The 27,691-nt window shown below is 34.6% G+C and overlaps 1 protein-coding gene across 1 annotated transcript; it reads right to left on the bottom strand.

Annotated features, from left to right (window-relative positions):
* Positions 1-669: 669 nt before the first annotated feature.
* On the bottom strand, positions 670-27,643 carry LOC133178210 (uncharacterized). The gene is made up of 22 exons (XM_061312958.1): positions 27,517-27,643; positions 26,463-26,515; positions 26,000-26,078; positions 22,393-22,553; positions 22,133-22,190; positions 21,433-21,515; positions 20,228-20,269; positions 19,680-19,754; positions 18,317-18,409; positions 13,110-13,195; positions 12,759-12,912; positions 12,267-12,413; positions 11,659-12,132; positions 11,265-11,434; positions 6,918-7,009; positions 6,658-6,817; positions 5,988-6,140; positions 5,778-5,891; positions 5,560-5,676; positions 5,140-5,253; positions 1,177-5,038; positions 670-1,030 (listed from the first exon to the last, which is right to left on the bottom strand). The coding sequence occupies exons 1-22, from the start codon at positions 27,584-27,586 to the stop codon at positions 995-997; spliced, it is 6,393 nt and encodes a 2,130-aa protein (XP_061168942.1). The 5' UTR covers positions 27,587-27,643; the 3' UTR covers positions 670-994.
* Between the last annotated feature and the right edge of the window lie 48 nt (positions 27,644-27,691).

Genomic DNA, 27,691 nt, shown 5'->3' on the forward strand with positions numbered 1-27,691 from the left:
GATAGGATGAATACCTAGCCATTTGAGACATTTAGAGAACTTTATTTTCAAAAGACTACCTCTAAAACTGATATCTAGAAAAAAGACCTGTCAAAGACATTACCAAAAGCTCATACACTACAGAGGCAAATCATCCAGTTTGGACAGAGATAAATCTAAAGCTAATGGCTAAAAAAAAAGGCAAACAAGTCACCGAGCTGTGAAATATCATACATCTTCCACTCAATGTCCATTGTAGCAAAATTTGGTACTTCAATGAAATCTTGTAATTTAATCACAACCCATTAAGTAAAAGAAAATCATCAATTAGTATAGCACTAGAGATTACTGGTACTACATGTATTATACCTAAGCTAAAGCACTTATATTTAGGGTGTTGGCACAACAGAATACTGGCACATATTTTAATACTGCATGATATCCAATTTCATTTGTAATAAAGAAACAATGAAAATATACATTCAATTTTCAAATGACTCAGAGATTCTAGTAACCATACAATTTGTAAATCTAAAAACGAGGTTAGTTGATTCATGAGATATACTTCCAGAACAGAAGGTAGTTTCTTTTACTTGGAATTGATATTGTTTTATGAGAGAAAAAGGCTGTTTTCAACAAGAAATTTTGATATCGATAGTAACCCCCCCCCCCCCCCCCCCCCAAAAAAAAATCAAACATGAGATTTAAACAACTGAAGCTCAATAACTGTAATAATCCACTGCATAGAGTTACATGTATATGACTTTACAGAGAGACAATCTATCTAATTTAAAAAAGATTACTAATCAACATAATCACAATTTATCAGCTCAACAAAATCATGAAAAAGCAAAAGTACATAGTTCCTAGACAATAGAATCCATGGCAGTTAAAACACTTCTACAGTATAAAAAGCCAATGTTCTCTTCTGAAAAAGGGCAGAGGAATTCATCATTTTCAGATCACATGCATTAACCACTTTTCTTCTTCTGCTCTTCTTTGCTTGGAGGTAAAATTAGTTTCTATCCATGTTACAGGAAAGCAAATCTGCCTGCAAAGACAAGAGTTCCCACATTACATTCAATCTGCCCATTATAAACACTAATATAGAATGAAACAATTATACCAATGCATAAACTTTTCTGGTTTATTGACCAGTAAGAGATTACAATCAGTTAAACACAATGAATCTTGTACCTTCTTTTTCTCCTGGTTTTCTTTGAGGACATGCTGGATCAGGGCCTGCACTGTACGAGTCTGCTCCTTCCTCTTGACCAGACTCTCGGGGAGTTTGGTCACCGAAGGCTTCTCAAACACACTTCTAAATGGCGGACTTCTACCTCCACGCCACCGCTTCTCTTCACCATCTGTAAAATCAGGTTTGGAATATCTGTCTGTAAATTGCCCCATTTCAGCTGGTACATCATGGTGTTTTGTGGGAACACCCTTTCCTGGCATTCGGTTATTTTCTTTAGAAGATTGTTGTCTCATTGAGAAAGCACCTTGCTCCCGACTCTCTCTGCATGGCATTCTGTATGACTTTTGGGTAACAGGAGCTTCATCTGAATCCCAGCACTCTCTGCTTGGTTTTATGGTGATGTTTCCCATCTGTGGTGCATTTAAATCCTGTGGTTTATTTTCATCAGTTGTTGAATTATTTGTTTGTGGAATCCCAATATCATGCACATGCTCCCTGGTTGTCCAAGACTTGGAATGCTGAAGAAAAGCTGACTGACTGTGGAATGAATCTTGTTTTGTTGACTGTGTGTTGTCATATGCCTGGAATGGCTTTCCACATTGAGCATGGTTTTCAGGTTGAGTTTGACCAAAAGACTGTGGCTGAATTTCAGGTTGAGGCTGACTATGTGACTGCGGTTGAATTTCAGGTTGAGGCTGACCATATGGTTTTGGCTGATTTTTAAGTTGAGGTTGAGGTTGATCATGGGACTGTTGTTGAGCATCTGAATGAGGTTGGTTGTGTGACTGTGGCTGACTCTCAGACATCTCAGTGTGTGTCTGAGGTTGACTTACACCCTGTGAAGGATCAGCTAGAGGTTGTGCAGGTAACCCCATCAAATTCATAGGGAGAAGTGGATTTGGCAACAGAGCATTGGGCAACCCTAAAGACATAAGTGGTGCTATCCCTGGAAGGAGGGGTAAAGCTGGCAACATCCCACCTAAGGGACCACTTGCTGTGGCAAGATATTGCATATAAGCCTGGACAAGGTGTGGTGGCATTGACAGAGGTAGGCCAAGGTTTGGAATATTTGTAGGATTTGCTGAAGCAACACCTGAAGGCTGTGGAATGGATGTGGAATTCTCAGACGTGGGAAGGTGCAAACCTGGGGGAAGAGAGTCTTGGCTCTTTTCTGGTGTGTTTGTTAAATCGATGACTGGTTCTGTTTTCACTGCAGCCAGGCTCTTTTCTGGTGAGTTTGTTAAATCAATGACTGAGTGGACTGGTTCTGTCTTAACTGCAGCTGGGCTGACTTGATCAACGTTCCCTTGAGAAGAAGTTGTACCTGTGGGTCCTGATTGAAGGGAGTACGACTGAACAGGCTTGGAAGAGTCTGATGTGGAACAAGTTGAAGAAACAGGATTGAAAATTGAAGAGGGAGTATCATGGTGTGCTGTTTTTACTGCTGAACTTGGAAAAGTTGGTACTGGTATTTGCTTGGAATTTTGTTCACTGGTAATTGTATATTTGAATTGGTCACTATTTCCAGAATGTTCAACTACATCATACTGATCATTAGATGGTGAGGCTTGTGGTTCTGAAGTCTGGTAATTCTTGGAGTCTTCCATATGTTTGGTCAGATTTTTCAACACAGGTAATCTATGTTCAACAGTGTCTTTTTTGACAGTCCTCAGCTTTTCCTTAAAGAAGTTCTCTGCCTCAGCATTTGATTGAGTTGGAGGACCACTGTTTGAGGGCAAGGTGATCAATTCACCTTCCCAATCCTCTTTATCTTTGGAGTGAAATGTCTGAGCTAGGCTGATGTCATGAGATTTCTGACTTCTTTGAGCTGCACTGTCTTGTCTTTTCATGAAAGGAGGCTTAGAATCAGAGGACCTGACTCTATTGTCTTCCAATGTCTGAGACATTTCTTGTGTAGGGGAACTTGTAGTATTATCCAACAAAGACATTTTGTCAAAGTTTAGTCCTAAACTATCCAGATCGTCAACCTCAGATTTCATTGCTTGTGAATTCTCTGCAGTTTTAACCTCTGTATTTATTGTTTCTGTAAAAGCTTTGGAGGGTTTAGACACCAGTTTCATTGGTCGCTGTCTGTACCCAGGTCTCTGAGGTTTTGGCTCCTGACTCCCCTCTGCCCCAGATTTCAGCAAAGAGGTGGCAGTGTTTTCACCAGTCTTTTCCTTTTTAATAGGGTTTGGATTGATTCCAAACTTTGCCATCTTGTTAAACATGCTAGACATTTTCTTTGGAGGAAGTTGCAATACTTCAGCCTTTCCATCACTTTCACATGCTCCATCTTTATCAATTTGCACTTTGCTTTTTTCAGTTTTTGGTTGGATGGAGTTGTTTGCTTCTTTGCTAATAATAGGTGCAGATATTTCATCTTCCCAGCTCTCTTGCTTTGTGACAATTTTGTCTGACATTGCTGCCTTCTGCTTTTCTTTGTTTTGGACAAGTGACAAAATTGGTGGCACTAAGGAGTCCAATGCAGCATCAACTCTTACACTGGTCTGCTCAGTTACAGTTTTTTTGTCCAATTTCTTTTCTGGTGATATAAAAATTTCAGGAGGACTGTTAGGTTTTTCCACTTTAATTTGTGGTTTTAATGGAATGGCCCAGTAATCATGTATAGCACCAGAGGAACCACTGTTAGAAGTAGTCATCTGATACGCCTTCCGCTGTAGTGAAGCTATCAGGGATTCAGTCTCCTCTTCTGATTGGTTCAGAGGCTTTGTGTTCTCTTTTGATTGGATGGAAGTCTTGTCTTCTGTATCATGTGATGAAGATAAGTCAGGTGATTTAGCAACTACTTCTTTCTTGACTTGCACAGTTTTCCTTGTAATATTGGAAACATTCCAAAAATCATCAGTATTTTGATTATTTGCTGTCACAGCAGCAGGAAGGGCAGGGCCTGGTTCTTCTTTAACTTTTACTTTAGAAAGAGTGCAGGCACCTTCAGCTGTCAAAGGTGCAGCCATTGCTTCACTTCTCTGGACTGTTGACTCCTCTGTCTTTTGAGAATTACCCTGTGGATTGGTACTCTGGAGATTACTTTGTAAGGGTGCCATGACTTTAGCACCAGTTTCTGATAACACTGGCTCTTTCAAATTCTGGCTTAAGGAGGCTTTCTCAAGAATTGGATTTTGTAGGGGAGTTGGATTTCTGTCACTGGAGATAGATTTGCCTGTTTTCAGTGGAAATTGTTTGCTCTCTGACCATGCAGCATTAGGTCTTGGATCCCCCGACTGGTGCTCAATGGCTTTATTGGACCAGGGGTTCCTAGTATTCTGTGCTCTCTCTTCCTTCACTAATTGGTTACTTCGTGCTGAAGCTGGTTGGTCTTTTTCTTCCTTATCATGTAAATCTTTCTTTTCGCTAGGTTTTATAAAACCACTTCCAGGCACATACCTAGGCATATCAGGTCTGTGTTGCTTTAAATCAGTTTGATTCAGTTTTACATTATTTTTCTTTTCATCTTCAACACTTGACCTGTGTCCCTTATGAGTTGATAACATTGTTTCCTGCTCCATAGAACTTGTAGAGGCAGAATTGTTCCTGTTTTCATTTGCAGACATAACAACTTTGGCACTGTTTTGCCACCTATAGCACTCTCTGGCAGTGGTGGGTAGTTTGGAGGACACATACAGATACTGGCCATCATCGTCCCACGATTCCGTCGCTGTTGTCTGAGGGGAGATGTGGAGTCTGGGGGGAGGTACAAGGTTGGCGTAGTTGGTGGTAAGAACGGGTCTCCCTGGGGCTTCCTCGTCCTCATCTAATTTTGGTCTATCACCCAATGGGAAACTGCTTTTAGGCCTTTGGTTTGGAATGGATTCCCAGATGTTCTCAACTTCTTTGCTTCTAAATGTGCAAAAAGAAATGTAATTATGGTGCCTAAAAACATATTCATTTAAATGAAAAGACTATTAAGAAATGTGCAGTACATGTATAGTCAAACTTACTTTTGCATTTTGGTAGTAACAGCTTTAGCAAAACTTTCTGCAACATCTTTTGCCAATGGGTTGCTAAGCTTTGTTGACATTTTAACTTCATTGTTGTTTTGCATTACAGTGGTCCTACATTTAAAAAGAAGTTTTTTCCTTTTGGAATACTGTAAATTCCTTATTTTACGCGAGTACTTAAAATCGCGAGAACAATAATTAGCGAATGTACAGTTTACTGTAAGATTTAACATTAATTTCAACGCCATAAAAATAAAAGCGAGTAATTTTATTTTGCGAGTGGTGCTCCTCGCGTAATTACGCGTTAATTAATTCCTCGCGTATATTTAGGAATCTACAGTATCACATTATTCATTTACATTGTACAAGTATTTCTTTTCTTAAAAAGACCTAATCAAAATGTTAATTAGGTAATCGTACCTTTGGTTCTTGGTAGTGATGCTTGAAACAAGATTCTCTGCACTGTTGTCATTTGCCACTGGTTTAGTAAGCTTTGTTGGTGGTTTGACACCCTGGTTCTTTGGCAATTCTGTAGTTCTACATATTACAAACAGAAAAAAAAATGTTCTCAGTTAAAAGCTCTGCTGGAATTGAGCATTTTTTTTCTTCAATAAACTTTTGTGAACTACAGGCATTACCTGGGCTCTTTAGTAGTCACAATGGAAGCAAAACTTTTTACACCCTCACTTGCCACTGGTTTGTTTATTTTTGTCAATGACACACCGTCCTGGCTCTTTTTCGCTTCTGTTGTACTAAATATTATGAAAAGAAACATGTTAATTCTGCAATAAAAGGATGTTTTCTGTTAGTGAAAGAGTATTTAGAAATTTGATTTCTTCCATTTTTACCGCTGTTTTGTAGTAGTGACTTTATCAGAATAATTAAACATCTTTTTCTGTCCTTTATCTACAAGACTGATGGGCTCTGGCAATGGCTGGATCTCCTGTCTCCTCTGTAATTGTTCTGGTATAAAGTTTTTCACTGCCATGATCTCTCGGTACCTATAAAATTAAACATTTACAAAATTATAACTTTTAAAGAAAATACACCACTCTGCCATCTACAATGAATCCTGGTGAGATAATTCTCTTGTAGAGGAGATAAAAAATAGGAGGAAATCCAGCAAGCAACAAATGGCAGAATTTAAGTCATATTTTGTTGAGGATGACAATTTTATAAAGGAAATACATTTATCAATTCAGAGTTATTCCCTTAGCTAGATTTATCTCTCTTTGCAGAGTTATTGGCCTTCGCTAGAGTTATCAATCTTACCTAGAGTTATCTCTCTTACTTAGAGATATCTCCCACACCTAAATAAACCTCTCTTAGCAAAAAGTTTTCTCCCTTGGCTAGCATTATCTCTTGTAGCTAGGGTTACCTCCCCTGACTACAGCTACCACTCCTTACTACTCGTTTTTTCAAATCTAGCTACTCCACTAGATTTATTACTGATATGATAATGAGCCTCCCAGACAGAAGCACCTGCTCTCTGTCTCCAGTAGGAGGGTACAGTCTTACCTTCTCTGTTCCTCCTCTTGAGCTGCTGTTTTCTCACTCAGGAGGAGCACCTGTTTTAGAATTTCCTCCTCTTCCTGTGCTGTCCTGGGTCTCAGTGAAGTCACCTGTTGCTGTCGTAGGTTCCTCTGCTGCCAGACATTAACACTGGGTGCTGGGGGATCTGATACATTTAACATATTCATTGGCTTTTACATAAAGCTTGGAACTGCTTGCATAGTCTTTACTGAATCTAATAAATAAGATAAAATTTTATGTATTACCTTGGATTTTTGGAGGTGGCACTCGATTCAAATTGTCTCTCTCAAACCACTTCGGGGCAGACTCCACCTTTAGTTCTGTCCACTTCTGCCTCCTATATACAAATGTAAAGATATTATTACAAAGTCCTATCAACTCAACACACCAGTTAACATCTCAAACAGATTTTTTTTTGCAAAATGGTTGCTAAAAATTCGTTTCTTTTATAAGAATAAAACTCACATCAGTTAACATCTCTTACAGATTTTTTCTGGTAAAATGGTTGCTAAAAATTCATTTCTTTTATAAGAATAAAACTTAAGCAAATTGATTCATCAACAAGAGGCCCATGGGCCAAAACACTTACCTGAGTCACTTTAGCCCTGAAGTTTTTCATAAAATTTTTTCAAAGATTTTATTTCCTCTGTAATTCCACGAAATATTTTGACTCCATTTTGGCACCATGCTAGACTCAGTGGGTCATGGCTTAACCAAACTTGAATCCACAATACATGATAATTCTAATATCAATGCGACTGATATTGCTTTTTAGCTTTTTCAAAAAGTTTTTCCTTATATACCAATATTATGTAACACATCCTCCCCCCCCCCCCCCCCATTTTAACCCCAACCAAATGTTTGCTTATCATGGCCCTGCTGTTCTTTAGTAGAGGATTTTTTTTTTTTTTAAATTTTCCCCAAAATATTCCAATGTTAAAATTTGATCCCCTATTGTGGCCCCAACCTACCTCAGGGAACCAAAATTTGAAAAAAAAAATGAAATCTGCAGTACATCAATAAGCTATTAATACTGTAAATTCCTTTTTTTATGCCCCTGAATGTACTTTTTCGGAGATTCCGAGGTATATAGTTTTTGCCCTGTCTGTCTGTTTGTCCGCAAAAACTTTAACCTTGCCCATAACTTTTGATTTGTTGGAGTTATGGCTTTCATATTACACATGTGTATTCCTTGTGACACAACCTTTCTTTGGTTACCACCATATTTGACCTTTTGACCTTGACATAGGAGTTTGACCTACTTTTGAAAAACTTTAACCTTGGCCATAACTTTTGAACGGTTAGTGCTAGGGCTTTCACACTTCATGTGTTATCCTTGTGACAGGACCTTCCTTTGGATACCAACAACTTTGACCCTCTGACCTTGACCTTTGACCTACTTTTGGAAACCTTTAACATTGACCACAACTTTTGAACAATTTGTGCTAGGGCTTTCATATTTCACATGTGTAATCCTTGTGACAAGACTTTCCTTTGGATACCAACAACTTTAACCCTTTGACCTTGACCTTGGAGTTTGACCTACTTTTGGAAAACTTTAACCTTGGCCATAACTTTTGAACGGTTGGTGCTAGGGCTTTCATACTTCACATACGTAATCCTTGTGACAAGACCTTTCTTTGGATACCAACAACTTTGACCTTTGGCCTTGACCTTGAAGTTTGACCTACTTTTGGAAAACTTTAACCTTTGCCATAACTTTTATACGGTTGGTGCTAGCGATTTCATACTACACATATGTAATCCTTGTGACAAGACCTTTCTTTGGATACTAACAACTTTGACCCTTTGACCTTGACCTAGGAGTCTACCTACTTTTGGAAAACATTAACCTTGGCCATAACTTTTGAACAATTGGTGCTTTGGCTTTCATATTTCACCTGTGTATTTCTTGGGAGAAGCCTTTCCTTGGGCACCATTAATTTTGACCATTTGACCTTGATGTATGACATACTTTTGAAAAAACTTTAACCTTTTCAATGGTTCTACTCAATGGTTGCTGCTAGGGCTTTCATATTTCACAGGTTTATTCCTCGAGACAAGACCTTACTTTGGGTACCAACATATTCAATTTGCATTTGAGAAAGTTTAACCTTTGCTATAAGTTGCCATACAGGGGCATCAGTGTTTCACAAACACATCTTGTTTTGTGAGTACTATTATCACGAAATGGCTCTTTAATGTCAAATTGCAAGAACAATAATTCATGATCAGACGGTTGATCAAGAGATTTTACATTTATTTCAGCATTATTTCACGAGTGGCGCTTCTCGCAAAATTACGCAATAATTCTTCGCGTAAATATATAAGATTCTACTGTTAGTTTGATCTTTTCTTGCCCAGTGCTTCTTGTTTTTTTTTTAATATAACCATATATTTGCCTAAAACTACTTATTCTTAATCATTTCCCCTTAAAAGATGACCTGTTCCTTCATTTAAACAAACTTGAATCCCCTTTATTCAAGGATATTTTGTGCAAAGTATATTTGAAATTGGCCTCGTGGTTCTGGAGATGAAAATGTAAAAAGCCTTTATTTAAAATGTGAATCTTTTCACAGATGATACTTGTATGTTGTTAATGGTACACACTGTTCGTGCAACATACCAAATTTCTGCCAAATTTTTCTGCAATAAATTGATGGCACTTTCCATTTTCAGTTACCGGTAATTAAATAGTAGTTTATGCTACTTTTTAGCGCACTGCAGAATTTTTTTCTCTGTGTTTTAGTCCTGAGTATATTTATTACACTGGTTTGGTGGACCAGAGCAAATTGAAAACTCTATTATTATTGCAAAGCATACTGTACCACTGTCTAAAGGAAAATATTATTCCTGGTATAATGCAATGTGAAACATCAGAATAATGCAAAAGTTCATTGGTTAATTGCCAAAACTGTTAAAAATACAGTAAAGCTGTAAAATTTTTAAAGCGAATACTTCCTGTAGACGTACTTTTTTCTGCATGAGTTTAAATTAGTACGCTATGTATGCAATCACAAATTTGTCACAGTGTATTTAAAGTGCATTAGAGACTAAAAATGACAATTCCTGAATTCAGCGTCTTTTCCTACCCACAGGTTGAATAGAAATTATGACTCCATGAAATTACAGCCCTGTAGAAAAATTACACTTACAGTATGTTATATAATTTATAAAAAATATAAATCTAAGAATTCTCAATACTTTTGGAGTACTGTCAAAGAAAATGGGAAAAAACTGGCAATTTTTAACTCAGTAAGCACAACCTTATTGTAATTTTTCTGTCTTCCTGAACATTTTCAGCAATATTTGAGAATATGGGCAGACCTATACAAATGCACCAGTCAGGTTCTTTGTTGCATTTCGCAAATATGATTCTGACAGATTTAATAGTTTAGTCACTCAAAACATTGCTGTTTCAAGTTGTAGTGTGTACTTTCAAGCGAGTTTGTTATAACATGATGCTTACTTCTTTTAATGTTTTAGTATAGGTTATGACTTGTAGCCTACTTCACTTTTCAGGTTTGTCCTAAATTATTGCCTACTTCCTTTATGTTTTTTAACTTGCTGTGACTTGTTACTTACTTCCTATAACTTGCTGTGACTTGTTTCTTACTTCCTATAACTTGTGGTGACTTGTTACTTACTTCCTATAACTTGTTGTGACTTGTTACTTACTTCCTATAACTTGCTGTGACTTCTTACTTACTTCATATAACTTGCTGTGACTTCTTACTTACTTCATATATCATGCTGTGACTTGTTTCTTACTTCCTATAACTTGCTATGACTTGTTACTTACTTTCTATAACTTACTGTGACTTGATACTTACTTCCTATAACTTGCTGTGACTTGTTACTTACTTCCTATAACTTGCTATAGCTTGTGACTTACTTCAACTTGTTGTGACTTGTTACTTACTTCCTATAACTTGTTACTTACTTCCTATAAATTGTTGTGACTTGTTACTTACTTCCTATAACTTGCTGTGACTTGTTACTTACTTCATATAACATGCTGTGACTTGTTTCTTACTTCCTATTACTTGTTGTGACTTGTTACTTACTTCATATAACTGTTGTGAAATGTTACTTACTTCAACTTGTTGTGACTTTGTACCTACTTCAACTTGCTGTGACTTGTTACTTACTTCCTATAACTTGCTGTGACTTGTTACTTACTTCATATAACATGCTGTGACTTGTTTCTTACTTCCTATTACTTGTTGTGACTGGTTACTTACTTCCTATAACTTTTTGTGAAATGTTACTTACTTCAACTTGTTGTGACTTGTTACTTACTTCAACTTGTTGTGACTTGTTACTTACTTTAACTTGTTGTGACTTGTTACTTACTTCAACTTGCTGTGACTTGTTACTTACTTCCTATAACATGCTGTGACTTGTTACTTACTTCAGCTTGTTGTGACTTGTTACTTACTTCAACTTGTTGTGACTTGTTTCATACTTCCTATAACTTGTGGTGATTTGTTTCTTACTTCCTATAACTTGCTATGACTGGTTACTTACTTTCTATAACTTGCTGTGACTTGTTACTTACTTTCTATAACTTGCTGTGACTTGTTACTTACTTCCTATAAGTTTTGAGTTCCTGGACCTCCTCCTCATTCCTCTTCCTCTCCAGTTCCTGTTGTTTACGTATATGCTCCTTCCTCATCCTCTCAAACTCCTCCTGGACAGATATGTCCATAACTGTGGGCTCCTTACCTGTGTCTGTGGGACTCGGAGGTAAAGGTACAAACTACAAATAAGAATACACTTCTACATACAGTACATGTACATGCATTTATCATAATGAAACATTTGTTTTTTTTATAAGTTGTTTCTCAGGGAAAATGAAAAACAGATTAATAAAAGATGTCATGATTTCTAGCTTTGAATCCCACGTAACTATTTTCATTTTGCTTTGATATTCAAATTCTTTCCTGCTAAAAATGATAACCTTCAATATAAACATTATCAAACCTGTTCAGTGTGCCTACTCCTGAGGGAATCTAGCTCCCGCTGTTGTAACAGCTGCTGTTCCTCCCTCTGTCGAGCCCGCTCCACCTTAAGCTGTTGTTCTGTGTGCCTCTGTGGCTGAACCTTCAGCAAATCATTAAACTCCTGCAGATGGCGCTGTAATAAACTAGACTTCACATCTGTGTCTATTGATCGACTCTTCCCTGCTGGTCTGGCTGTCTGTTTTGGTTGGTTTGTCACAAGTCCTCGCTGATTGGAGGGTTTTGGTTTAGCACTGGGATTCTCAATACCATTCTTTTTTGTTTTATCTTCAGGTTTGGGGAATGGATCTAAAGTATTGTAAATGTTGGAATTGGAATTCTGAGTGGAACTGACAGTATTTGAACTACCACATAAATTTCCAAGATCACTGAAATGTTTTCCTAGTAATGAGGACTTTGTTTCGTGTTCTTCAGCTCTCCTTGAATCAACAAGCACCTGTAAAGATTTATTTTTAGAACTAAACACACTGATTTTTATGACTGGATTGTCAGAATTATTTAATCTGCATTCATTTAATATGGAATAAATTGGAAAACAATTTTATATTCCAGGAATTTTGATAGAGTTACATTTTCTTTGTTGATGTCTTTATTTCCAAACAAATTGGTCTGTTTTTCTTCATGAAGTTCTAGCTCGGTCTTTTTTCTTTTTGGAGCAGGATTTGAAAACTTTTTCTCCTGCAACACCTTCTCAGCTTCCTGACGTAACTGTTTTTTCTACAATGGATTTCAATTTTAAAAATGTCCAAATATTACTTGAAAATGTCAACTCTTAATTGTATACATGCATGTCTAAAGCATCCATTATAAAACCTTTCTTTTTGTCTTTATACTATTTTTTAATGCTTTAATTTTCTATCGTGGAATACTTTACTTCAAGGGTATCCTTCACCGATGAATTTACAACCTCTGAGTCAGTGAAAAATCAAATAAAGGTGAAGTCTAACAAAATGATACCCCAAAAATTTAGGTCCCCACTAGCCCCAAAACATTTAACAATCTTCGAACATTAGCCCCCATAAATCAAAATGTTTCCACAATTATCCACTTTCATTAACAGACCTTTTCTTTCATGTCTTTCCGCTGCTGTCTTTTATTTTTCTGCCGCTCCTGTGCTTCTAGCAGCTGAAGTTTCTCTTCTTCCTGTATTTTACGCTGGAAATTTTCCTTGTGCTGGTTCTCTACCTCCTCAGAATGGTCATCTGTCATCAACTTCCTGATCAGATATTGCAAGGTATATATTACAAATTCTGATATTTGTCTAAATTTTAAAATTTAAACTAGGAGTCATGCATCTTTAATCTGTTATTATTTAGTATAATATTCAAACCCCATTGCTTACACTGATGACGTCATATTTCTGCTGAATACTAACACCGATGATGTCAGACACATTTTCTGCTTAATACTTACACTAATGATGGTATATTTTCTGTTGATTTCTTCATTTGCTTCTCCTCCATTTTTGGTAAAAGAGTGTTACCTATTTCTCTCATTTCCTACAAAATAATAATATACCAGATGGTGACACCATGAGGGCAAGCTCAGTTTTTTTTGTAGAAATACAACCTACATTCCTCAATTAACACAAGTAAATTTATTTTGCATATTGGTAAGACAAAGACCTCATCTCAGTTTGTATTGGTACTAAGTCTACATTCAAATACATCTCATAATGTCATTCTTATCTCAGTTTTTATGACCCAAAGGAAAAAAATCACAGTAACATTTTTTTTAAAATCCCTCCCCATAACTAGGTGATTCCACACTTCTTGAATAATTTGTTCTCAAATATTTAATTCTAACTAAAATCTGAAAAAAATCTGAGATGATTAAATCAGTAAAAGGAAAGGAGAAAATGTATTGCTGGACCGGGAATCAAAGGACTCTAAGAAATAAAAGGATTGCAATCCAATCGTCCCCGAATAACCTATTGTGTCATTAAACACAGTAAGAATCAGAATGATATGCTCTTCTGCTAACTAATTTACTTATCTGTGTAACAGGGGCCCGTATTACAAAAGAACTTACGACTAAGACCAAACTTAACTCTGCTAATAACTTTCTAATTTATGTTAAATAGAAAATGGTTTTAATCTTGTTAAAAGGTATCTAGAAAGATACTTTTACGCTAGCAATTTTTAAACAGAATCATGAAGTCAATTTGCAAAATTTTACAATCAACTGAAGTTTTTAGTCTTAGTCATAAGTTCTTTTTGTAAAACGGGCCCCATATGTGCAAATAGGCTCCTGAAGATGGCAGATTTGCAGCTAATTAATAAACTATCAAAATCATAAACCTCGTATATATCACACTGCCGAAACACTAGATTAGTGTCGAGCCAAGTGATTTGAGGTACGTGGCTGATGGGAGCCACTTTCTTTGAAACCGAAGTAAACTGGAAAGACATGTATTTTATTCATTCCAGTGAAACCAAAATACTCTATCTTGGTTCTGATCATTTAACATTAAAGAATGTTTACAGGTTACATATAGTTCCCTGCTAAATTATTAGTCACAGTTATTTGTGTTGGAGATCGACGTGGTTACATGTAATTTTTGCAAAGACAGTTGACAGGTTTTTACCTTCTTTATAATGTCTGCAAAAAATTTGAGAAACTGCCAGATATCTCAGCTTTTATTTTATTTTTCAATGAATGTGTACTCCGACAGAGGACTCAGAATAAAAGCATCACAATTCAAAAGATCGTTCACGATGTTTTTTCGTACACCATTTTGATAAACAAAGTACAAAATTGTAAATTGTTAAGAGTAAGTATTCTGGAAAAAAATTTAATAAAATTGTTGTTGAATTAAATTGACAATGTTATCCTCATAGTATAAATTAATCTTTCTTATTTCATTCTTAGTTTTTAAACTCTGTAGCAATGTCTAAAACAAAAAAAAAAAAAACTTTACAGCAGCCAAGTAACTGAGTTTTGAATTCAGATACACCATATTTAGCGTTTATGTAATACATGTACTTTCGGTTAGCAAATTGTTAATACTGGTATTGAAAAAAAAATATTGCAATATATTTTCTATATTGATAATATATTACATATATTGGTAATATTGCACACCCCTAATGTTTATGAGCTCACAAGAATGTACTTTACTTTTGAAACTGTTTGCTATACAGTTGCTACATAGACTGGAATTTAAAATACTATGAAGATGCATTGGGCTTGATATACCAAAAGGATTGTTGTAGACTGACAATTGCAGTAAAGACACTAGACAGCTGAAATCTCTTTTAGAGGATAGCTGGATTAAAAACGTATTCATAAAATGAAAAGTAATTTCAATTTCATAATTCATTTTAGCATTGAGGGTTGGGGAATCATATTTCCATTTTGAATGTCAAATTTATATGACAACTAAGTGCTATTCTATTGGTCTTACTATCAGTGAACATTTCTTTTTTCTTTGCAGGGAAATGCCTGAACTATAATGCTTAATAGCAAATAAATAGCTGTCCACCCTTAGATTTAATTTAATCTTTAATGACGCTAGTATAAAGCAGGCAACATATGTGTTCCCTGGAACACTCTAGTTTCTATAAATTGACAACAGGAAATCAAATGATTAATTCACTCATACTTGTCTTTAACAAGAAATAAATATAATTTGTTTTAGGTTAAAAATATTAACCAGAAGTCTCTGACAAGACTGTAGCTCTACTGGTTTGTACTTTTAACAAAGGAAGAGAAAAGTAACAGTTGGACTTAAAACTATGCAAAAGCAATAAACTGGAATAATGATCCTTGGTTTAGTCTTGTATTCAACAAGATGTGTTTGTGAAACACTGTGCCCCCGATGGTAACACAGATCTGGAGTGGGACGTAGACTACAGTGCAATAGTTATGGCCAATGTTAAAGTTTTTCAAATGTAGGTCAAAGGTCACAGTTGAGGTCACATGACCAAAAATTTCTGTACTAATGGAAAGGTCTTGTCATAATGAACACTCATGTCAAATATTAAAGCCTTACCCTTGACAGAGACAGGACAAAAACAAAATACCCACGGGATCTTTCGATCCAGGGGCATAAAAAACCAATACAATGAATTATGTATCATAGTGTAGTCAACTTGTGTGCCAAGTTGTATCGAAATCAGACCAAAACTGTAGGAGTAGCATTTCAAAAGAATTTCACAGAAATTTCTATTTTTAGTATCCAAGGCAAATCAAAAATCCATATATAAAATGATGTATATTAGTGTACTTTACTTGTGTGCCAAGTTATATTGAAATCAGACCAAAACTGTAGGAGGAGTAGTGTTTTGAAAGTATTTCACAGAAATTTCTATTTTCAGTAACCATGGTAACACTGTTCATAGAAATCAAGAAACCACAGAATTATGTATCTTAATGTAATCTACTTGTACGCCAAGTTATATTGAAATCAGACCAAAACTGTAGAAGTAGCATTTTGAAAAATTGTTTACAGACAAACAGACGGACACCTTATTATCGCATAGGCTCTTCTGGTCTCTGACCAGTAGAGCTAAAAAACTTTGTAGAAATCAGAAAAACCTGGTTACTAAATATAGATTTTCAGCATAACATCCATGACTTTATACAGAAAAACCTGGTGACTAAACATAGATTTTACACATAACATTCATGACTTCATACAACAGCAATAACATATGAAATACAAGAACATTCAAAACCAACCTTGAAAAAGAAGCATGTAAGCATGTCATGCCAAATTAATCTGTTCTTTGTTTATTTTGTGCACAGAAGGTGTGAAAATATACACTTATAACAGGCATTCACTTCACGCTTGAATGCACACCGATGGCCAGGTTTAGAGTATTAGAATTGTTTGACAGCTATGCACTATTTATTTTTTAAGATCTACTAACAGGTGTGATTTATATTTAGTAAACACGTATTTTGCAGATTCTGATTTTTTTTTCTCTCAAATATTTTCTGCTATACATTTTATCATATCAAAAAAGTTAAAATAAATAATTTTTTTTAATGAAAAAATATAGTTTTTACAGTTTTGCATCATAATAGAAAGTTGATCATATGTTAATGTAAACTCCTTAATTATTTGGATTTTTTATTTTCTTTACCGTACGTTGGAAGCGAAATAAATGCAGGTTTCTACCTGAAGTCAAAATAACAAATTGTTTGAAGGTGTAGGTTGTGTTCTGTTGTTTCAGTATTGAAAAATACATTGTATGGTTAACAACATTGCTGGAAAACTCCTGAATCATGGATTTTTTTTTGGGACTGGTTGAAAATATACTTAATTAGTCCAACTGGACAGGTTTCATAGCAACTTAGTTTCAAGCCTTGTGTAACAAATATTTTCATTAATAATCTAAACATTTATGAAGGTTCTCCAGAATTCGGTGAACCTTTTTTTTTTTTTTTTTGACAAGTGGATCTGTGGCTCACCAAGGTAAGAAAGTTAAGTGTCAAACCCTGCCTTGACCTAAAAATCAAAGGGGGTCTTTATAGGCCATAGGGAGTTGTGATATAAAATTATGCTGCAAAAGGTGTAAGGTTTTTAACGGTATCATCCAGAATCGAAATTGTTACATACAGGCAGAATGTATGACTAATTGACCTTGAAATCAATAGGGGTCTTCTTTAGGCCCAAGAAAATTCTGATGTCAAATTTCATTGAAAAAAGTCAAAGGCTTTTTGAGATATCATCTGGAAGTGAAAGGTTACACACAGACAGAATGTATGAATAACTGACCTTGACCTTTGGACCTCAAATCAATAGGGTCTTCTTTTGGCCATAGAAAGTTGTATATTCTCAAAGGCTTTTAGAGATATAATTTGGAAACAAAAGCAGGGTTCGACACTAACGTTAGTCCGTTAGTCTCAGACTAATACATTTTCATTCGGACTAATAAAATATGTGGCTAATTAGTCCGAACGGACCAATAAAAATTTCTGAAAAACAATATGAATAAATTACCAATGTCCGATTCTCGACAACTTTTACTGGAAAACCCTACGTGTATTTTTAGATTTCTGCGGGTAGTTACGCAATGTTGGGTCAATTCAGCGCTTAATTTTTCGACTGATCGATATGAAGTATAAGGTTTTAGCGACCATGATTTAGTATGACACTTTTAAGAAAGATGTTGGACGTTTTGGATGTAATGGAAAGACAAAAAAAAAAAAAAACGAGATCGGGAATACGATCGTACTTGCTGATAGCGAGATTTCAATGAATATGTGGAATAATATACTTCATGTAAATACTTTATTTCAAAAAAAAGAAAAATACGTATATTAATTGTTACGTTAATGTTAAAAAACATTGATGTTTTTTTTTTTGACGGCCTAATAAAATCACGTGCGGACTAGTAAAAGTAATGAACCACTAGTCCGGCTGGACTAAAGCCTTAAAAAGTTAGTGTCGAACCCTGAAAAGTGTTACACACAGTCAGAATGATATACATGCAGATGGAGAGACTCAAATTAAATACCCCCTACTTTCAGTGAAAGTATGGACAGTAACATTCTTACAGAGTATGAATAACTGAACTTGACCTTTTGACCTCCAAATCAATAGGGGTCTTCTTTAGGCCAAAGAAAGTTTATCGTCTATTTAGCGTAGCATTCTCCTATTTAATACTCACCTGTTCCCTTCTCTTCTGCTCTGCCAGCAGCTGCTTTTTACTTTTAGGTTTTGGTTTCTGGAGAAGATTTTGCTTTGCTTTCTTCTTTCCTTTCTTTATGTACCGGAAAAATAAAACACACCCTGTATATATACTGCTGTAGATTGTATTTCAAAAAATTTTGATCGAAGTTTTTTTAAATTTGAATCAAAGCATGAACTACACTATACTAGTCAATAATAATTCAAACATCTTGCCGTTTTAATATTTTATTATTTGTTTATATATTTTTTATCCATATATGGAGAGAGAGAGACAGAGAGACACAGAGAGAGAGAGAGAACAATGATTGCTTTAAATCCCATTAAACTGCCATTATTACTGAATTTTTGATAAATGTTATACATTTTCCACACCCCACTTGGAAGTAAGGCAGGTTATAAATATACAAACTCCTTTTGCAAGCTGTTCAGACTGATATCTTTCTAGATCTTTAACTTACTTGCATCCTGTGGCTGTGTATCTTTATACAACTTTAACTTACCTGCATCCTGTGGCTGTGTATCTTTATCCATCTTTAACTTACCCGCATTCTGTGGCTGTGTATCTTTATACATCTTTAACTTACCCGCATTCTGTGGCTGTGTATCTTTACCCATCTTTAACTTACCCGCATCCTGTGGCTGTGTATCTTTATCCATCTTTAACTTACCTGCATCCTGTGGCTGTGTATCTTTATACATCTTTAACTTACCTGCATCCTGTGGCTGTGTATCTTTATACATCTTTAACTTACCTGCATCCTGTGGCTGTGTATCTTTATACATCTTTAACTTACCTGCATCCTGTGGCTGTGTATCTTTATACATCTTTAACTTACCTGCATTCTGTGGCTGTGTATCTTTATACATCTTTAACTTACCTGCATTCTGTGGCTGTGTATCTTTATACATCTTTAACTTACCCGCATCCTGTGGCTGTGTATCTTTATACATCTTTAACTTACCTGCATCCTGTGGCTGTGTATCTTTATACATCTTTAACTTACCTGCATCCTGTGGCTGTGTATCTTTATACATCTTTAACTTACCTGCATCCTGTGGCTGTGTATCTTTATACATCTTTAACTTACCCGCATCCTGTGGCTGTGTATCTTTATACATCTTTAACTTACCCGCATCCTGTGGCTGTGTATCTTTATACATCTTTAACTTACCCGCATCCTGTGGCTGTGTATCTTTATACATCTTTAACTTACCTGCATCCTGTGGCTGTGTATCTTTATACATCTTTAACTTACCCACATCCTGTGGCTGTGTATCTTTATACATCTTTAACTTACCTGCATCCTGTGGCTGTGTATCTTTATACATCTTTAACTTACCCGCATCCTGTGGTTGTGTCTTTTTGAAGGATGTCTGGCTTTCAACCATTCATCATAGGAATGAAATTTCTTCAGCTAAAACCAGAAACAAGTTAATGTGAAAGAGACTATAAATATATGTTCAGAATCTGTCTTGTAAAAAATAAGACTTTGTAAGCATGGCTTTCCTTATTTCAAAGCATCTATAAATTATATCACTATGTTGTAAAACAAGGGAACCGGATTTGAACCCAACAAAAGTTTCTTTTCTGAATAAATGGATTTTATTATAATGTTGTATTTGCTATGATATTGTTTAATACATGTTTGGAATACTGTATCCAGGGAGATTTTTGCCTCTGGTTTATTTTCCTCCCTTATGCCACATCAAAAGGTGAATTTAAAAAAATGCGAACTCTATGGAGATAGCATTTATCTCTTTTATACAGGTGTGTTTGGGTGAAATGAAAATTGGGCAATATTGCTTTCAAGTGTGAAAGGGCAAAAATAACCCTGTTTATGGTATTATTTCATTTAAATAAACTCTGAAAATACTTGAAAAAACTCACATCTTCTTCTGTCAGCTCAACATCTTGTGGTGGTCTATATTTCTATATGAAAAAATTAAAATTTTATTACTCTGCACCATTTAGTTTACCAAAAAAAAAAACAAAAAAAAAAAAACAAAAACAAAAACCATTAATGCTTTAAAGAGTTTTAAAAAATCAAACAGCAGCCAAAGAATTTATATGTAAAATGTATCTAAAAAATACATATAACCATTTATTTATATTGCAATAATAATATGTGGAAGTTTCTTATATTAGTGAAAATTTAACCTACAATGTTTTTAAACTAGAAATATGTCCACAGGACATGAATGCCCCGCCGAGGGTATATTAGTAATGCAACATTTTAACACAAATTGAGAAAAGTGAGGTCAAGGTCAAAGGAAAGGTCAAGGTGAAAAAATATTGATGCAGTTGAATAGCTTACATTAGTATGTATCACCATATGAAGTTTGACACAAATTTAAGAAAAGTGAGGTCAAGGTCAAATGAAAGGTCAAGGTCAAAAAAAAAAATTGTTTATGCAGTTGAAAGGTTACATCGGTATGTATTAGCATATGAAGTTTGATAAAAATATTATGAATGGTTTTAAAACTAAGCTAAACACTAATTAAAGAAAAGTGAGGTCAAGGTCAAAGGAAAGGTCAAAGTAAAAAAATATTGATGCAGTTGAATAGCTCTCATCAGTATGTATCAGCACATGAAGTTTGATAACAATATTTTGAATGGTATCTTTAAAACTGAGCTAAACACTAATTTAAGAAAAGTGAGGTCAAGGTCAAAGGAAAGGTCAAGGTAAAAATGTTGATGCAGTTAAATAGCTCTCATCAATATTTATCAGCATATGAAGTTTGATAAAAAATATCTTGGATAGTTTCTTTGAAACTGAGCTTTGAACAGAGCTAAACGCAAAGTGTGACGGAAGGACAGACGGAAGGACGGAGGACGGACATGACAAACACTATATGCCCCGGCCATATTCATGGCGGGGCATAAAAATTATATTTCAAGTATTATTCACGAATAAATCATGAACAATCATTTCCACAGGAAATACAAGCTATAGCTAAATGTATATTGCAAATACATGTAAATCATTGAGAATTTGCTTTGCTAGTTCACAATGTATCTCATCTCATCGACTAGATATTAGTATCCCCCAACAAGCCTTTAGTATCCTCTGCTTTATGAAACATTCTGCTGACCTTGAAAATGGAATCAAAAAAGCTGTCTTCTTCCTTCTCGTCATCTGTCCACTTCGTGGACTTCTTCTTACTGGACTGAAATCCTTCAAAAATGTAGTCATTTTTAAAAACTAATTTTCCCATTTAAACAATATTTTTAAAATATCCTGTTAATTTGATGCACCACATTTTGGGTAATGTCTGTGGCTGTTCAGTTTTTGCAGAGTATTTGGCTTCAAGCAAAATTGTAAAAAATTAGAATTGCTAGATATGCTACCCCTATATCATGTATATCCTTGGTAATGCATACAAATTGGAATTGCAAAACTGTAAATGCAGAAGTATATACATTATATATCACTTCTGAAGGAGCAAATTGCACAAAAATAATAGAAGTTATATCAAACACAAAAATTTGTATAATTGTCTCATAAAGTATCATATACAGAAGAGAAAATTAACATTTATAAAAAAACTGATCTAATAAAATTATTTACAGGTACTTTTTTGTTTTTCATGTTAGTTGTTAGTGCATAAAGTACCTTTATTCCTTGTTATACATTGCAACTAGCATGTTACTTTATGCCAAATGCCAATGCAGTACTAAATGGAATAATAAAGTATTTTCTGTATTTTATATCTTAATATAAGATTCCTTTTTTTTCTTCAGTAACTTCAAGTTGTAACTACCAAAGCAGATATAAAAGGTATTCAAACTTACGTCTCTCGAATACAAAGTCTGCAAAAACATCATAAAATAATCGCCCGAAAAACCACAACTGAAAGAAAGCATATTGATTGATAAAACTAGAAAGTCTGGTGACATTGCTAGTCACTGCTAGAATTAACAAGTAATTTGTGATTCATAGTAAACTACACAAAAATAACTAACTAAAATCCCCCCCCCAACATTTACAAATTTTAATTTCACCTGTTTAGAAATCTAGATTTCTTTTTAACAAATAAGCAATGAGTTCTTACTATTGATTCTTCATCATCATCACATGGTAAATTATCGTAATAATCATCATCATCTTCAAAATATTGCTCATCATAATCATCATAAAAGTCTTCATCATCACTGTCCATGTAATGGATGTTTCCACAGCTTGAACACATGTGGATTTTCCTCCTTTTGTCTTCTGTACAAAAAGAACATCTTATACAATGTAATGTAATGGATTCAAGATCATAGGGAATTTCAAGATGAGAAAATTATGGCATGCTTGAATAGCTCACACTAATACTTATCGGTGTTAAGAGTTTTGATAAAAATATCTTAATATTTGACTAAATACTGAATTAAACACACAAGAGGAATAGTGAGGTCAAGATCACAGCAAAGGTCAAGGTCAGAAAATAATAACACAGATGGTCAAGGTCAGAAAATAATAACACAGATGAATAGCTTTCATTAATTGTATCTTTGTAAGAAGTTTGAGTTAAATATCAAAAGTATCATAAGTGAAATGCAAAATAAGGAATAACAGGGCCAAGGTCATAGGAAATTAAGGTCAGAAAAATATGACACAGCTAAATAGCTCCTACCAGTATGCATCAGTGAAAATCTAATCTAAGAAATCTAATAAAAAATGTCCTAAATAATTGCTTCGAAACTGTGCTAAGCACAAAATAGGTTATAGTAAGGTCAGGGTCACAGGGAAGGTCATGGTAAAAAAAAAATAATGACACAGTTGTAATGTTCTCACCAATATGTATCCAAGTATGTGTTTTTATAAAAATATCTTGAATAGTGACTTTGAAATTGAGCTAAACACAAAATACGGAAAAGTGAGGTCAAGGTCACAAGGAAGGTCAAGGTAAAAAAAAAAATGCCACAGTTGAATAGCTCTCCCCAATATGTATAAGTGTAAGAATTTTGGTTCACATATCTTGAATAGCTTTTCTTTTTTGAAAGTGAGCTAAATGCAGTGTGATGGATGGACAGATGAAAGAACAGAAGGATTGAAGACAGAGATGACAAACACTATATGCCCCGGCCATATTTAAGGCAGGGCATAAAAATATCTAAATTGTTTTCAACGCTTAAATGGTTAATGATTACAGAATAAATATTGAACTTTGATCCAAAAGGATCCCAGAAACTAATACTGTAAAATCACATACTTTCGTAGAGTCACATTTTTGAGGTTTATAAAACTACAAATATGTCCATAGGACATGAATGCCCCGCCGAGTAGTAATGCAACATTTTAACACAAATTGAGAAAAGTGAGGTCAAGGTCAAAGGAAAGGTCAAGGTCAAAAAAATAGTGATGCGGTGGAATAGCTCTCATCAGTATGTATCAGCATATGAAGTTTGACACTATTTCAAGAAAAGTGAGGTCAAGGTCAAAGGAAAGGTCAAGGTCAAAACTGTTAATGCAGTTGAATAGCTCTCATCAGTATGTATCAACATATGAAGTTTGATTACACTATCTTGAATGGTATCTTTAAAACTGTGCTAAACACTAATTTTAAAAAAAAAAAGTGAGGTCAAGGTCAAAAGAAAGGTCAAGGTCAAAAAATGTTGATGCAGTTGAATAGCTCTCATCAATATCTATCAACATATAAAGTTTGATTGTACTATCTTGAATGGTATCTTTAAAACTGAGCTAAACACTAATTTAAGAAAAGTGAGGTCAAGGTCAAAGGAAAGGTCAAGGTCAAAAAATGTTGATGCAGTTGAATAGCTTACATCAGTATGTATCAACATATGAAGTTTGATTACACTATCTTGAATGGTATCTTTAAAACTGAGCTAAACACTAATTTAAGAAAAGTTAGGTCAAGGTCAAAGGAAAGGTCAACGTCCAAAAATGTTGATGCAGTTGCATAATTCTCATCAATAACTATCAGCATAGGAAGTTTAACAAATATATCTTGGATAGTTTCCTTGAAATTGAGCTTTGAACAGAGCTAAACGCAAAGTGTGACGGAAGGACAGAAGGACGGAAGACGGACATGACAAACACTATATGCCCCGGCCATATTCATGGCGGGGCATAAAAATGATTTGTGGGGATTTGATTTCAGGGTTGGAAAAGTATTGAGCAATAATGCATATGAAATTTTACATTTCATGGTGAACATGAATTTGTGCGTCTTTCCGTACCTCGAAAACAATCTTATGAAAATTAAAACCCCCACAAAAATTAGTGATTTCACAGTAGGTGTTTTCCTCTTCTCTCCACCAGAAAATATGGGTCTATAGTTCAACAGTTACTAACGTTATCATGTCACATAAAGAGATGACAAAATGGACAGATAAATGGGCACAATGATTACTATTAGTCCCTTGAAATTTTGAAATTTGATGTACAAAACTAACAATGTGAATATAAAAGTCTTTTCTGTGATCATTTCCATGAAAACACCCCCCCCCCCCCCTTTCCCCCCAAAAATTTGTTTATGACTGCATTCTTGGTCTTACTGGTCTTAAGTTTTGTAACTAGAACTGTCCAAAAGGGACAAATACCCCCCGCTGGGTTTTTTAGAGAAGGTGCCAAATTACTAATATTTTATGGATCTAAGTGGTTATATTCACAATTTTCTTATAAACATTTAGAGTAAAAATATAATTGCTCATTATATTTTTTAAATGAATGAAACTAAGGTGCAACCTAATAAAATAACAACACTAATACATTGTAATTACTTTGTTTTTTAATACATTGCAACTATCTTTCATCTTTGTGGGAGATGACACTGAAATTGATTGTTGAAAAAAAAACAACATACATGTATTATACGAAATCAAATTAATCTTGATAACTTTATATCAAATTTATTTTAAAAATAAAAGGCTGGTCAGTGCTTTGACAGACAATAAATTACAATTAAGAGAATTAGAGAACAGAAATCTTTAATTCTTTTGCCAAATTCCCAGGAGATATAGATAACACCTGCTTGATCAGAGATGCCCTAACAACTTCCCACACTGAACTCATTAATTAATCTTTAACTGGATCCATGTCCACTCATTACTCCCAAGGGACAAATGGATTTACACTATCTGCTGTGTAATGTAAAAATTGTTTTTAATATCTGGTGATGTTTTTTTTTTTTTAGTTTTAATGAGTAGTTTTAAGATGTAGTTCACATTTTTGTACACTTCAGATGTTCTAGATTCTATGTCTCAAACCTTAGACATTTATAAACCCATAATGACTAAGTCAATAGAAATGAAAAAAAAAAAAATCTGTAAAATGCAGAAAAATTATCGAATAATGTTGAAAATACCAGGTGTACATCTTCATATGGTAAATAATGAGTGTACAAATTTTCATACAAATCTATGCAATAGCCTCTGAGAACAGGTTCGGACAAAACCACACAATAAAAATGAAAAAAAACACCTGTAAAATGCAGAAAAATTATCCAATCATGATGAAAAAACCAGGTGCACACCTTCATATGGTGAATAATAAGTGTACAAATTTTCAGACAAATCCTTGCAATAGTTTCCGAGAAACAGACTGGACAAAATCTTGTCTACAGACAGACGGACGGACAGACAGACGGACATGGTGATTCCAATATACCCCCCCTAAACTTCGTTTGCGGGGGGTATAATAAGAAGCCTTACTTGCATATTTTGTTGTGAGTAGATAGTAACTTTCACTGATTTCTTGAAAAACTTTTGTGGCATATGCATTGTCAGGATTCTGGAATTCAAATTAATAATTCAATTGCATGAACAGGTAAACAACTGAATGAATGTTAAAAAAAAAGAACATTTAAACTGCATTAACCCTACATTCAAAGTTTAGCTTTTACAGGGTAATTTGCATCAAAAGCATTACAGTTTTTCTCAGTTTGTTACTTTTTTTGCTCAATACAAATAAAATAAACTGTATATATGGTGAGAAAGACTTATTTTAATTCTTTGCTAAAGATACTGCATTGCATTTAAATGATATTTATTTATTTGTCACTACTCCACAGAGGGCAGTCCACCATGTTTTAGACCATTAAGGATACACAACAAAGCAAAACTAGAAGTAGAAAGCATAGCAATGGGAACTAAAAAGGATGTTTTAAAAAGATACCTTATCTGGATGATGCCTCAGTGCTAAATTTTTATATGCTCTTTTAATTTCATCTACAAACGAAAAAAGTTTTACATTAAGTATAACAAAATGCAAATTAATCTACATGCAGGAATAGCAAACTTTGGTATATCCATAATTTGCTATACATAAAATTACAGGAAAGGTTTATTGCTCTACTTGGTAACAAAATACAGTAAACGTTGTTATACTGAACGGTTCAGAAATTGACAATTTCAATATTGCAGAAATATGGTGGTGAAAACTTCGACGTTTTGATAGTATTTAACAGTATTCTTTAACAAGAATATTAAAGTTGATGAGAGGAAACTTTGAAGATTTTTAGTCATTCCACACATCATCACTGTTTCCATGTTGCCAAAGCTTCCACTTTTACATTGTGTATGTCTTTACCAAGACAATAAATTTCATTTCTAGTCGCCTGTATTCAACTGCTGACCTTGCCTTTCATGTTGATGTAAGAATCTCTAAATTTGCTAACGACCCATTGGCCAATATATATGATTTTGATTATGATACGAACTGATGTTCTGGTATGTCAGTCATGCACTTTTATGAATTAATCATTTAAAAAAAGCCTTTACACAGACCTGTACCCTTTTTTAGGTGATCTTAATTATAGCTAATGGATTTCTTTTCTTTTTTTAAAATGCTTTTTAGCATGAATTCAGAGAAGTTTGCAATTTCACTTGTATGTGCAAGCAATGCTAAATAGGTATTACTGTGAACAGTACAAAGTATATATACTACATCTACACCTCAAAATAACCTTGACCTTTGACTTCCGAGTGTGTACAATGCTTTCTTTCTACATGCATTCATGAAATATGACCTAGTGTTTAGACAAAATACAAATTCATTTCGTCATTAAAAACATCAAAATATTGAAAATTCTTTTTTTTTTGGAAAGTAACATAACTCCTCGGCGACTTCGTTTTCGAAACTTTTGACTTAACTACCACCCAGGAAAGCAAGGATAATGTTGTGAATAAAACGCATTCAAATAAGCAACAGTTTCTGTGCATGCATATACCCTCAGTTGCATTTTCTTCCAACCCTAATGACTCTAAACATTTTAGCCGTTCTTTATTTTTTAGCGCCATATTATCCTCAGCAGCGTGTTTAATCGGAGCATACTAGATCTTTTCGATCAAAGAGATTAGAAAAGTCCAAGAAGTTCCGATCGTTGAAAGCGACATCTATCACAT

This window comes from Saccostrea echinata, unplaced genomic scaffold (assembly GCF_033153115.1).
Source record: "Saccostrea echinata isolate AGI-Se365-2 ecotype Australia unplaced genomic scaffold, CSIRO_AGI_Sech_v1 ptg000002l, whole genome shotgun sequence".
Lineage (NCBI taxonomy): Eukaryota > Metazoa > Mollusca > Bivalvia > Ostreida > Ostreidae > Saccostrea > Saccostrea echinata.

Excerpts from the sequence above, each read along its gene's own strand:
- LOC133178210 (XM_061312958.1), bottom strand. The coding sequence starts at position 27,586 with ATGGCGCTAAAAAATAAAGAACGGCTAAAATGTTTAGAGTCATTAGGG. Across the intron at positions 12,414-12,758 it reads GGAAAGACATGAAAGAAAAG|AAAAAACAGTTACGTCAGGA; the intron begins GTCTGTTAATGA and ends AATCCATTGTAG. Across the intron at positions 11,435-11,658 it reads GGAGTAGGCACACTGAACAG|TTTGTACCTTTACCTCCGAG; the intron begins GTTTGATAATGT and ends TCTTATTTGTAG.